At 39.9% G+C, this 13,588-nt stretch overlaps 1 protein-coding gene across 1 annotated transcript; it reads right to left on the reverse strand.

Moving 5' to 3' along the window:
- Positions 1–2,911: 2,911 nt before the first annotated feature.
- LOC121996823 (homocysteine S-methyltransferase 2-like) lies at positions 2,912–8,503 on the reverse strand. The gene is made up of 6 exons (XM_042550948.1): positions 8,436–8,503; positions 7,287–7,379; positions 7,075–7,204; positions 3,936–3,958; positions 3,019–3,118; positions 2,912–2,968 (listed from the first exon to the last, which is right to left on the reverse strand). The coding sequence occupies exons 1-6, from the start codon at positions 8,501–8,503 to the stop codon at positions 2,912–2,914; spliced, it is 471 nt and encodes a 156-aa protein (XP_042406882.1).
- Between the last annotated feature and the right edge of the window lie 5,085 nt (positions 8,504–13,588).

The following is a 13,588-nucleotide window of genomic DNA, read 5'->3' on the forward strand; positions in this document are numbered from 1 at the left end:
ACCAGGTCGGGGAAGTCAGAGGCAAGCAACTGGTCTCTCGCAGGTGTTATATCGACATGGTGAAAGTCGAAGTCCGCAAGGCTCAAAGAACCCAGGATGGAGGAATCGACGTCATCCAAGAGAAGCCTCTTCCTATAGCCAAAGAAGCTATCCCTTGGGAGGAGGCCCAGCTCTATCCTGAGCATCCAGAGAGCATCACCCGCATATCCAGCGACCTGTCGATCAAAATCAAGACGGATATGGTCAAGTGTCTGACACACAATTAGGATGTCATCACTTAGTCCTCCAAGGAGCTACCGGAAGTCAAGCCTAAGGTAGCTGAGCATAAGCTACACCTCCTGCCTGATTCCCGGTCGGTCAAGCAGAAGAAACAGAACTTCTTGGCCGAACTAAATAAGATAATCCAAGCTGAAGTTGATCAACTCTTGAAAGTAGGACACATTAGAGAAGTACAATTTTCGTCTTGGCTCTCTAACGTAGTCCTGGTGTCCAAACATAACAATAAGTGGAGGGTCTACATCGACTTCCAAGACCTCAACTGAGCTAGCCCTAAGGACCGCTACCCGCTACCAAGGATCGACTAGATGGTGGACTCAACCTCGGGCTGTGAGAGGATCTGCATGCTTGACGCTTATCAAGGATACCAACAAATCCCTCTCGCCCAGGAAGATCAGGAAAAAGTTAGCTTCATCACAGCCGATGGTTCTTTCTATTATATAGTTATGTCGTTCGGTCTATGTAACACAGGAGCTACTTATCAACGGATGATGAACAAGATATTTCGGGAGCAAATTGGGTGGAACGTGGAAGTCTACGTAGACAACATCCTCATCAAATCCACAGTGGCAATAAATTTAATTTCTGATATAGAAAAGACCTGTGGCATGCTGTGACAATATGGGCTAAAATTAAATCCATTGAAGTGCATGTTTGGAGCTTGAGGGAAGAAATTCCTGGGATACCTCTTTATCGAGCGGGGGATTGAGGCCAACTTGAAGAAGGTTTAAGCGCTCTGAGACATGCAGACGCCTCGAAATCTGAAAGAAGCCCAGAAGTTAGTGGGTAGAATAACTGCACTGCCTAGGTTCATATCCCGATCAGCAGACCGAGCGCTCCCATTCTTTAAGGTACTCTGAAGAGCAGCTAAGTTTCAGTGGGATGAAGATGTTAGAGTGTATACTAAAAACCTAGCTTTTGTAAATATTTATTTTGAAATAAAGAATTACATTGGTCAAAAATGTCTATATTTATATGCTAAGTGTAGTTGTTCAATTAATTTATATTGTAGATAACATGATGTGTGATGTCACATACAGAAGATCATGTTATCGGTTCTTTATAAATTATAAACAGTAGCTCACGACTAAGATGAATAGGAACAAACCATTGGAATAGTCACAGTGTAATTTGGTATTAGTTTATCTTAACTATAAAATTACACTAGTACACTCTGAGTGTATTGAGTAGAACCATTTAAGGTAAGTACTTTTTGTGTTGACTTAATAAAAGAACAAGGCCTTAGTTATTATGGAAGTGTGTGCTCTTAATCCTAATATAATAACAAGCACATATATTTAGTATTCATTTCTTTAACTTATCAAAGGGTGAGATTTAGCTTGATAAATCAAAAGGCTCGATAAGTTGGGAAATGATATTACTTATAGTGTGTGTTGTTGATTATAGAAGGAAACTGTGTCCTAATAATCTAGGTTGATAATGCCCCCAAGAGGAGCTCATAAGGATTGTCATGTTAAACCCTGTAGACGGACTTAGTCCGACATGACAATAAGGTTGAGTGGTACTACTCTTGTACTAAGATATTAATTAAAGAGAGTTGTCAGTAACTCATTTAATTAGTGGACATTCGATACACTACAAGAAAAAAGTCAAACAACAACGGTTTTTCACCGTTGTCGTAGGCCATTTTGAACTGTTGTTAAAGGCCGTGTTGTTAAAAGGGGTGGCAAAAGACAACAGTTTTTCACCGTTATCTTTGAGCGTCTACCTTTAATAACAGGGTCTTCAACAACAGTTTTAAACTATCTACGACAACGGTGAAAAACCGTTGTCTTTTTTAGAAAAAAAATAAAAAAAATTTAATACACAATTTTCCAATATTATAAATCATTCAAAATACTAAATTTTAAAATAAAATTTAATATACAATTTTCTAACATTCAAAAATAATATTTATAACATTCTGAAGAAATTTCATAAGCAACCAACAAAATTTCATAAGCAACCAACAAAATGATAACACTATTAAAACAAAGGTAGAACAATATAACACAAGATTTTCTACTTAGATGTCGGTGAAGAGGAGGGATTGCAGCTCCTAGTGCTCCTTAATTTGTTAAAGTCTCTTCATTTTTTTAGCTTGTCGGCATTCTTCCCAATACTCTTGAGGACACCTAAAAAGAGCAGAATGAAATTATACAATCCTGTGCACAAGAACTATGTAATTCTAAGTGGTGGATCATGTCTGTCACAAGTTCGCCACTATTTTTTGACCATTATGCATGATTGTAGACAAGCATGAAAATAAGCGGAACCATAAATATAAGCGAATAAAGGATACCTTTCAATCTTGAAATCTTCTCGGTTGGCTTTCTCCTCCTCTCGCCTCATGTTTCCTTTTCATGAAAAATCTCCTCGGGGAAGGCATGCATGTCAGCGAACGACCAATGAGCAACCTCTGAAACCATTGTATTTCAGGTGAAAGCTTTTACCATAAACAAAAGACAACTCCAAAAGATATTTTTAACTCTTAAAGTGTATAGACATATCCTCAATAACCTACATCATAACTTATGGTCAATCAAGAAATAAATACTAAAATATGAAGTCACAAGAATATGAAGTCACAAGGAATACAGAATATGAAGTCACAAGACTGAAATACTAACTAAGATCAATAAGTTGTCAAATTTTGTATCAATGATGGATTCCTTCTGAATTGAGCATTAAGCTTCATTCCAAACAAAAAGAGAAAAAGAATGACTGTACAATAGGTATTACCTTCTTAATAGAGAGAATTAAATTGTGGATGAATCTAGGTGCAGTGCAGTTGATTCCAATAGCAACGACTTTGTTGCATGAATCAGCCAGAGAAACACATCAGCCATAGAATCTCCACTAACAACATTGATCCCATCCTTCGAAGTGAAAGAAAACCAAGCTGGAATTTGTTGGTGCAATATCCCTCAGGTCAAGGTTGACCTGGGTAACCAAGCTGAGTCTTGGTTTGGGTTTAGATGTTTGACAATAAGATATTGATTGAAGAAGAGTCAAGTAGGTCAAGGTTGACTGGATACTTGACTGGGAAGTCCTAACTGGGATGTTAGGCTAAATGAAAGTCCTGGTGAGTGAAGCCAGGCAGAAGAAAAGTCCTGGTGAGTGAAGCCAGGCAGGATTAAGTGAGTGAAGCGCGATGAAGAAATCTGATAGTGCCATGGTGAAAATGGAGCTCTCCTCGTGAAAGTCGAAGAGGAGATGGTGTCTCCGATAATCGTTCCTCTCTCAGAATCTAGATGGAGCATAGATGGGGCTCTAGGGAAAGACAGTGAGAGGAGACAGAAGTGATGAATCAGAAAGAGGAAGGCTCAGTGGTGGCTGTTGTGGTGTCGAATCAGGGCAGAGGAGGGTGGTCACGGCTGAGTGGCGCTAACGCGATCGAGCGGAGGCTTTAGGCAGTGGTCGAGGCAATGAATAGGGCAATAAAGAGAAGGTGATGGTCATGGGCTAGCTGGATCGTTCATGGTGGCCGGACAAAGGGACAGTTAAAGGGATGTGGATCCTTGGCGTTGCATAGCCTCACTGGCGAGAGCGAGGCAGTAGAGCAGGTGATGGGAGAGATGGGCTGGATACTTGGCAGAAAGAAAAGTCCAAGTAGGTCAAAGGGTTGACCGGACACTTGGCACAGAGAAAAGTCCAAGTGGGTCAAAGGTTGACCGGACACCTTGGTAAGGGAGTCCTAGCAGTCAAGGGAGTGACTAGATGCTAGGCATGACATACCAACAGTCAAGGTTGACCGGATGTTGGTTTGGGAGGTTTAGGACTTGGTTTTGGACAAAACCAAGTCTTTGGATCGATCGATGGATCAATCCAGTGGATCGATCACCGGATCGATCGGGATGGATCGATCAGCCGAAAGAAGAGAGTTCGATCGATCCGTGGATCGATCGAGAGGTCCCAATCGATCGTGGATCGATTGGGACGCTCGGTCCGCGCGATAAGCGCGATCGATCCGTGGATCGATCCGAGCGCTTCGGCTGCAGGTACGGCCTCTGATCGATCCGTGGATCGATCCAAAGTCTCCCGATCGATTGGGAACATTCGAATCGATCGGGATCCGACCCGTTGGCGTCGTTTATAGCTGCAGGCGTTCGATGGCTGCGCAAGAACTTCACCGATTCACTCCAGATTCGACTCCTCCACAGCGCTCTCAAAGATCAGGTCGCCAGTTCTTGAAGGATCTTGGAAGCTTTCCAAGTCAAGAGGCGGATCAAAGGCAAGAAGAGAAGCTAGGGTTAGGGTTTTCTGTACTCATTGTAAGCTTTGCGCTTGTATTTTGTTTCCCTTTCCTTTCTTCTTGTACTGAGAGTCTTGTAGGGCTTCTCCGCCCTCGGTAGTTACCGAAAAGGAGTGTTTTCATAGTGGAGGGTGCGTGCGTGGTGTGGATCCTTGGACTAGTCACCTCTTGTGAGGTGGATACCAAGTAAACCAACCGTGTTAGCGTTGTTGCATTTGTTTCTGTATTTTCCGCTGCATATTCTTGAAGAAACAAGCAACGCCAAGCAACGCCAAGCAACGCCAAGCAACGCCAAGCAACGCCGAGCACCGAGAGAACACGACGAGCTATTCACCCCCCCCCCCCTCTAGCTACTTTTGGTCCTAACAAGTGGTATCAGAGCGAGGCCGCTCTTCACCGGAATCATCGCCGGAAGGGTCAAGCATAACAAGAAAAGCTAGAGGGTGAAGAAGTTGGAGCAAATTCTTCAAGTTCAAGATTTTATCAAGCTCAACTTCAAGATGCAATTCCAAGATGGACTTGGATTTGACACAAGGGTGGCTCCACCATACACATCGGCAAGCTTCGATTCTTGGAGATCAAGAATTGAAAATTTCTTGATGATGGAGATAGAGCAATGGTTTGCTCTAATGGAAGGTTTCAAGGCTCCAAGAAATTCAAAGGGCAAAGTTCTAAAGAAAAGCAAATGGAGCCCGGAGCAAGTCCAAAGGTGCGAGGCAAATGACAATGTGACCAAGCTTTTGGTCAATTTATTGCCAAGCACCATTCTTTGCAAAATTGGAGAATTTGAAGATGCAAAGGAACTTTGGAAATTGGCTAAGCTTCATGAAGAGATCCCTCCACTGTACAAGATAATCCAGAGAGGGTGACTCTTTGGAGCAAGACCAAGAGGAGGACTCCGAGGTTGAGAGATACGATCTCAAGAAGAAGGAACCAAGCTTCATCCTCAAGGGAATGCAATGAAGGGAACAAGGAGGAGCATACTCCTTGTTTCATATTCAAGATGATGAAGCCTCCACTTCTAGGATTGAGGAGCAATCCTGGTGACGGATCAAGAAGAAGGAGAAGCTTCTACATCATCAAGTGAAGAAGAAGATGGTGCCACCTCCGAAATTCAAGAAATATCAAATGGAGAGCAAGTGCCATCCTATACAAGAAGGTATAAATGTTTCAATTAAAATAAAACATATAATATGTTTTGAGTGTAGGGAAAGTGGGCACTACAAGAGCAAATGCCCTAAATTGCCAAGAAGAAGGGCCAAAAAAGCAAGGAGAGGAGAAGCTCAGAGTCAAGGACATCCGGAAGAGACAAGGAGCACATCGTGTGCTTTTGCAATCTAAAGGGCATCAAAGTCAATGCCTAAGGGAAGAAGGTGAGGCTCAAGGGGGCACTAGTCCAAGGGGAGCCAGGTAAAGGAAGGTAACTTTCATTGAGCCTATTCCCTTGCAAAATGGTAAAAAGCATGCTAGGTCAAATTTTATCATTTTAATCGATTTACCATAAGAATAGGAAGCATGAGGGCTTTAAGGAAAAGCATGTGGCCCTACATGCCAAACTACTATCCTAAGGCTAGGAGTGTAGGTAAAACCTAGGCGATAACTCTAAGGATGTAAGATACAAGCCTAGAAACAAAAATGCTCATGAACTTAATGGAAAACCAAAAACTAAGGACTTAGTGATGGAAAATCAAGTCTTGAGGTCAAGACTTGATAAAATTGAAAAGACCCTAAAAAGGATGGAAAATATCCTATTAGGGCAAAATGAGCATAACCTAGGTTTAGGGGTACAAAAGCCATCCAATGGCCATAGAGGTTTGGGATACAAACCAAAGGCTAAGAAGGATGTGCCCTCTTACCATAGAGTTCCATATAGTTATGGAACAAACCCTAGGTCTAGTGGTCAAGCCAAAAATACTAGGGAAGTCATCCCTAAGAGTATTTTTGCAATAAATGTGACTAAGACTTCTAAGAAGTCTAAGAAAGTCACAAACAAGGTCACAAGGGAGGTTATCCCTAGAGTTGACCTAGAAAATGTGACCAAGGATAACAGAATTTTGGATACATTTTTGTGACCAAGGATAACAGAAAATGTGACCAAGTCATTGTTCTTCTATTGCTATAAATTATGATTTTTGATGAGGTTATCCCTAGTGTTAGACTATTGTGTAAGTCCGAGAGAACGCGACGAGCTATTCACCCCCCCTCTAGCTACTTTTGGTCCTAACAGAATTTTTGTGTCACACTCCAAAAGAAGTTCAACATATGCCTGTAAAAGAAGTCATAATTAGGATCCACTAAAAGGAACATCTTGAGCAAAATAAGAATCTCAAGTCTAGGGTTCCACTAAAATCAAGCTTCTTAATATTTGCAGTAGATTCTTGTAACAAACTCTGTTCTGAATTTCTGTTTTAGCTAAATCTTATCCAAAGCCTCAACTATTTGTGCCATTTTACTCTTTGGTATTGAGTACCCCAAGTACCTAAATGTGCAACGAAGGAAGAGCAGGAACCATTGCTTAGCTCTACAAATACATCAAAAGATACTTGAGCTTCAAGTTTATTTGGAATTGTTTCAAAAGCAATTATATCAGCTCCAGCTTCAGAAAGAACCTCAAGCCTTCTCCTGTGAAAATCTTTGACGATTTCCACAGTAATTTCTTGGCCATAGTTTCCACTACAAACAGAACAATCACATGATCATCTAATGAAGACCTCCATATCATACTGTAGTCCCGAGCAGCATTAACAAGATGCACCTGTACTCAGAACCATCTGCTAGATATGCTCCATAGCTTCCTATTGATGCAGCAACCAACACAGGACGCTGCTTCAGGTTGATTGCACCCTCACTGAATCCATAGCTTCCTATTGATGCAGCAACCAATAGCAGGAGGAGGGGGCACGATTTTTACCGTAGCCTTCGAGGTTCTATAAAATTCACAACTCGCTATAGCATATTTATAAATTATAGAAGCATAATGAAACGATCCTAAAAAACCCAAGATACTACAAAATACACTACAGAGGTGAGAGTGGCACTGTTCCGAAAAGCAACGACCTGTCTCTTTGCCCTCCCGCTTAAAATGCTTGGGGGGGAGTAAGAGTTGTCAGCAAGAACGCGCAAGTTATGATTCTGACAAAGTAGATGTCAGCTTAGCTCTAGATCAATATAAATGAAGAAAACAGACAGTACAAAGAAGTAACAAAATCTTCCTCTTTTCAAAGAAAGAGCATAATGCAACCAGAACAATACCAAACAAGCATACCTGTGAAGAAAGTGGCTAATCTTTTGAGACGACTGCACAATATATAACGTGTTGACCCTTATCCTCCACTTGGATCCTTCCACACTTCACAGCATTTACCTATCCAAAGTAAGCAAGGTTCACACCTCACCATGAAAAATCATAATTTATAGCAATAGAAGAACAAACGCTTCCTCATCAACAACACTGATAGGGCTTCATAAAATTTAGTCACGAACCCTAACTAATAGTCAAAAAAGAGAAGGAAACTCATTCTGCTTGTCATCATCAAAAAGCCACCGCATGTATAAGAACAAGAAGACAAAAAAAAAACATTTTTTTGTGAAATACATAATAGTCTTGCCGGCCCACCTGTTCTTAACCTATATTGACTCAAGCGTTAGCTCAAACTTACGTGAAGCATCAAAATGAAAGAATCGTGCGAAGAAAAGGATACAGGTCTATTTTGTTTACGTGGGAGATGAACTTAAAGTAGTAGGGCCTCACGTATCGCTTCCCTGTGTCAAAGCTCCCCATCAATCAGGCATGTTGAAGCGTAAGGAAAGCAGATGAAAATAGGGCGAGGAATGCAGAAACGTTTCAGATTTACCTCTACGGAAGATATAATCACTGGCTTTGGGAGGATTGGCTGGGGTTTACCACACTATCGCCTCCATATCCACTCCGTCACGACCTCCGACGCCGTCGCGTTTCCTTTTGCCGCTCATGGATCATGCCCTCTTGCAACAGCCATTAACCTAGACAAAGATTGGTTCGAACAGTAACAAATTAGTAGGGCGGCAAGCTGCGGGCCAAGCTGGGTGGCAGTCGCTCGGCCGTCAGTAGGGCATGGCCATCATATTGTAGCAATTAGTATTATACAAAATGACAATGAAAAAAGCGGTAGGAAAGGAGATCTGAGAGCCACCTTATCCAGCAGAGGACTTCTTTCGCCTCTTTCCAAAGAAACTCCATCATCGTTCTCCATGGATTTGAAGCTAGCCAAGGAGGATAGTTAAAGCCCCTCCAGTTGGGGATTTTTCATCATCGTCCTCTCTGGATCATGTTGCCCATCTCTCTCCCTCCCCGCGACTGGTTTGCTACGAGTCGTGAAGGGCAATGTGTTTAGGGCTTGGAGAGGAAAGGAGAAGGGGCAACAGGTTTAGGGCTTGGAGAGGAAGGAGGAAAAAAAACATGAAGTAGGTGAAGAGATCATAGGTTGGACGAAAATGCTTAGGGATCGAGAAGGTAAAGGGGGGAATGCGGCGGCAAAAAATTTCGAGGAGAGGGAAAGAAAAAACGCGGCGGTAAAAAATGACGAAGGGAAAAAACGGCGAAGGAAAAAAAATAAGGGTATTCAACAACACTTAATAGACAACAATTTTTAAAAACTGTTGTCATAGCATTTAAAAATCGTTGTCGTAGACCCAAAAAAGCATAAATAGACAACGGTTTTTAAAAACCATTGTCGTAAGAAAAAAAACTACTAAAAGACAACAGTTTTTATTAAAACCGTTGTTAAAAGGTAAAAAGACAACAGTTTAACATAAAACCGTTGTCGTTTGAGTGTTGTTGAATGAACATTTTCTTGTAGTGATATCTTAAACATAGGGAGACTAACACACTCATAATAAGAAGGAGCCCAAAATATAATTTGGGATTGGTACGGTAGTTCAATAATAATTCTTTAGTGGTATGAATTATTATTGATGAAATTAAGTTGGGTGTTCAGGGCAAACACGGGAAGCTTAATTTCATCGGGAGACCAAAACCAATTCCTCCTCTCGATCCCTATCATAACCTCTTGTATATAGAAAATTATACCCACCGCATACCCACTTCCTACCCGCCCTTAGCTGGCCGGCCAAGCAAGCTTGCCATAGCTTGGAGCCCAAGCTTGTTGTGGCCGACCCTAATAAAATTAAAAAGATTTTATTTTAAAATCTTTTCTTATGTGGATATCATGGTTTTAAAAGAGAGAGTTTAAAATTTAAATCTTTCCTTTTATAGCTTTCTACAAAAGATTAAGTGAAAGATTTGATATCTTTCCTTATTTGTAGTTAAAAGGAAGATTTTAATTTTTGATAAAACTTTTCTTTTTTGTAACTATGTTCATGATTTAAAAAGAGAGTTTTAAAATTAAATATTTCCTTTTATAAGTTTCTATAAAAGATTAAGAAAAGATTTAATATCTTTCCTTATTTGTAGATTGAAAGGAAAATTTTAATTTTAGAGAAAACATTCCTTTTGGGAAATCATCCACATGTTTTAATAGAGAGATTTTAATTTATAAGATTTTCTTTTATAACCAACCATGAAGGGAAAAATTAATAGAGAAATTTTTATTTTAAAATTTTTGGAAACAAATAAGGAAGTTTTAATTTTGTGTTTAAAACTTGCCTTATTTGGAGCTTGTGATGTGGCTGGCCATGATGAGGGTTAAAAGGAAAGTTTAATTAAATTTTCCTTATTAACCAATGGCTAGGAGAATAAGGGAATTTTAATTATGATTAAATTTCCTTATTTGTCAAGACCAAGGAATATAAAAGAGGGGGTAGAGGTGCCTCACCTTAGATAACTCTATTCTATTTTCCTCTCCTCTCTTCCTTGGTGGTGGCCTGCCCTAGTTCCTTGCTCTTCTCCTTTTCTCTTCCTCCTTGGTGGCCGGCAGCATCAACACTAGAGGAGTCCTTGGTGGCCGGTTCTAGCTAGAATAAGAAGGAGAGAAAGGAGGTTTTGCTCTTGCATCCCTTGGAGCTTGAAGGTTGGTGGCCGAATCTTGCAAGAAGGAAGGTGTTGGTGGTTCTCATCTCGGTAGATCGTTGCCCACACAACGTCCGAGATAAGAAGAGGAATACGGTAGAAGATCAAGAGATAATTGCTTACAAAGAAAGGTATAACTAGTAATTATTTTCTACATCATACTAGTTTTTTTTTGTATGAATTCCAAACACAAGAGGCTAGAGATTCTAGATTTTCGGATTTGTAATTCGAAGTTGTGTTTCTTTTGTTTTATTTATCGATCTTGTAATTCGATTGTTCTTTTTGGTTAAACCTAAGGTTATATCAGGAAATTAAATATTGAATTTCGTTAGAGGCTTTGTCGAGGCAGTGGTGGATGTTCCCATACCCAAGAAGGCCAAGTGCCTCGCCATGTTTGACCTGGGAGCCAATTTACGAAATAAATATTTAATTAAATTTGTAACCTAGGTGGATTTGGATCTATAATGTTAAATATCGTTTACGATCCTAGTCTAAACCACTAAGAACAGATAAGTTAAATTTAGAATCAATAATGTTAAGTTCCATTTGCGATTACGAATTTAATTTCTAAAGAACACAATAGGTTGTTAGGAAATGTTCGACACTTGTACAAAATTTTTGTACAGTGAAATCGGTACGATCTTCCTAGGACTAACCAACAATTGGTATCAGAGCTAGGGTTTACCTCTGTGTGTTTGGTTTTCAATTTAATTATGGACATGTCATACATAATTTAGGCAGGATAATAGTAGGATATGCTAACTCTGTGGTTGCAGGCTCCAACTATTATGACTTATGGTTATTGTGTGTGATTGGACCCTTGGATATGTCAAGAACATTTTATTGTGTGTGCATGATTGTATTTAACTAATACAGCAGGAGTTGTATTAGCCCTAGGATTTTACATTTATATTCGATCTAGACTTGATGTACATTCCCTTGTGGAATATAAGATCGATATATGTAAAATTTTATTTTTTTATGTCGCGGATCGTATCCTTGCAAGGCGTGGTGCTATTGGAGGACCAGAGGCGCAGCGGAAAAGGAAGCTCGATGGACTCGACGACATGAACCCTAGGGTTGGCAGCACGCGAAAGACAGTGATGGAAAAGGACATAATAGTTGAAAAATTAATTTTCATATTTATTGCTTTTATTTACTGTGGTGTTTGTGATGTGTGCTTGCTAGGTTAAAATTCCTCACCTTAAATAACCAAGTGGGAGAGGGAATTTAAATAAATTCTACGGTCTCCATTACTGGTTTGTAAGTGATGCAAACAAACTTGCGCGTTGGCTCTGAGTGTCTTCCTCTATATTGGATGAGTTTGTTTGTGGATCACTAGATCAAACTTCCATTTGGATGATTATAGGAAATTAATTAGAAGCGTGTGATCTACCCCATCGGAAGGGGCACAATCTTATTTAATGGACTAAGTATCAAGTAATGGTATACATTTAGGCATAATTAATAGTATCCTCCCCATTGGAGTCACTGCTATTATTTGTGCGACCGAAGGAAAAACCAACTATTAATTTTATTTGTCATAAAGTTAGGTTGACAAGAATAAAATTAATGGGTAAAACCTCCTCTTACAAATCATTGATTTTGTATACGTCCACACTATCGTGGCATACAAAATTCACGGTGTTTTGAGGTGTTGGTAACTTTAAATAGTATTGTTTGAGGAATCAATATTATTTTAAATTTAGAGTCTTGACCAAAGTTTGTTTTGTGATTCTTAGGATGTCTTTCAACCCACTGACCATTATACTGAAAGAGAACAAACTTACTGGTCCTAATTACATAGATTAGAAAAGGAATCTGGACATTGTCCTAACTGCTGAATGCTATAAGTTTGTACTGTTAGAGGTCTATCCTAATGTGCCTAATAGTGATTCTAGTCAAGAGGAGATTGAGGCTCATAAGAAATGGGTAAAGGCAGATGAGATGGCGCAGTGTTACATTTTAGCTTCAATGTCTAATGTGCTGCAACATCAGCATCAGGATTTATCAACTGCTTATGACATGAAGAACAATCTCAAAGAACTCTTCGGACACCAGAGTCGGGCTGCTAGGCAAGAGGCAATGAGAAAGTTAATGACAGCCACCATGTCAGAGGGGACACCCGTAAGGGATCATATCCTCAAGATAATGACTTATCTGAACGAAATAAAGATCCTTGGAGGTGAAATCGATAGGGAAACCCAGGTCGATATTATTCTCCAAACGCTACCCAGAAGTTTTAAGTAGTTCCGCCTGAACTATAACATGAACAAAAGGGAGTATACGTTGGCAGAACTTTTGATAGAACTACAGGCAGAAGAAAGTATATTTCGTCACAGTTCTCAGATTCAGTTTGCTGAAAATGTTTCTACTTCTAAGTCGAAAGGCAAGAAGAAGAAGAAACAGGCTGTCTCAGCAAAGAAGGTGAATAAACATCTAGGTACAGGACCAAAAGCTGGAATGAAGAAGCCGAAGGGCAAGTGCTTCATTTGCAAGCAGTCAGGACATTGGAAGATAGACTGTCCTCGAAGGAAAGAGAACAATAGAGGTATATCTCATTCTCTAGTAGTTGAAACATGTTTAGCGGTGTTATCTACCAGCACATGGTGTGTAGATACAGGAGCCACTGATCATGTCTGCAACTCTTTGCAGGGGTTCCAGGAAACCCATCGACTATGTGAAGGAGAGATAACCGTCTACATGGGCAATGCTACTAAGGTGGCGGCTGTTGCAGTGGGAGACGTCTATTTATCTTTTGATAGGAATAGAAGTTTGGTTTTAAGAAATTGTCTTTATGTACCCAATTTCAGAAAGAATTTAATTTCAGTTTTTAAACTGTATTTGGATGAATATTCTGTTTCTTTTAATAACAATGTGGTTATAAAGAGAAATAGAGTTATTATCTGTTCTGGTGCATTGGTTGATAATTTTTATACTTTAAATCCAATTTCTCCCATAAAACAACAAATGAAAATTAATAACACATCTTCTAATTCTAATAAGAGAAAGGAACCTTCGGAAATGAACCAAACATATCTTTGACATCT

The sequence above is a fragment of the Zingiber officinale genome, chromosome 1A (assembly GCF_018446385.1).
Source record: "Zingiber officinale cultivar Zhangliang chromosome 1A, Zo_v1.1, whole genome shotgun sequence".
Lineage (NCBI taxonomy): Eukaryota > Viridiplantae > Streptophyta > Magnoliopsida > Zingiberales > Zingiberaceae > Zingiber > Zingiber officinale.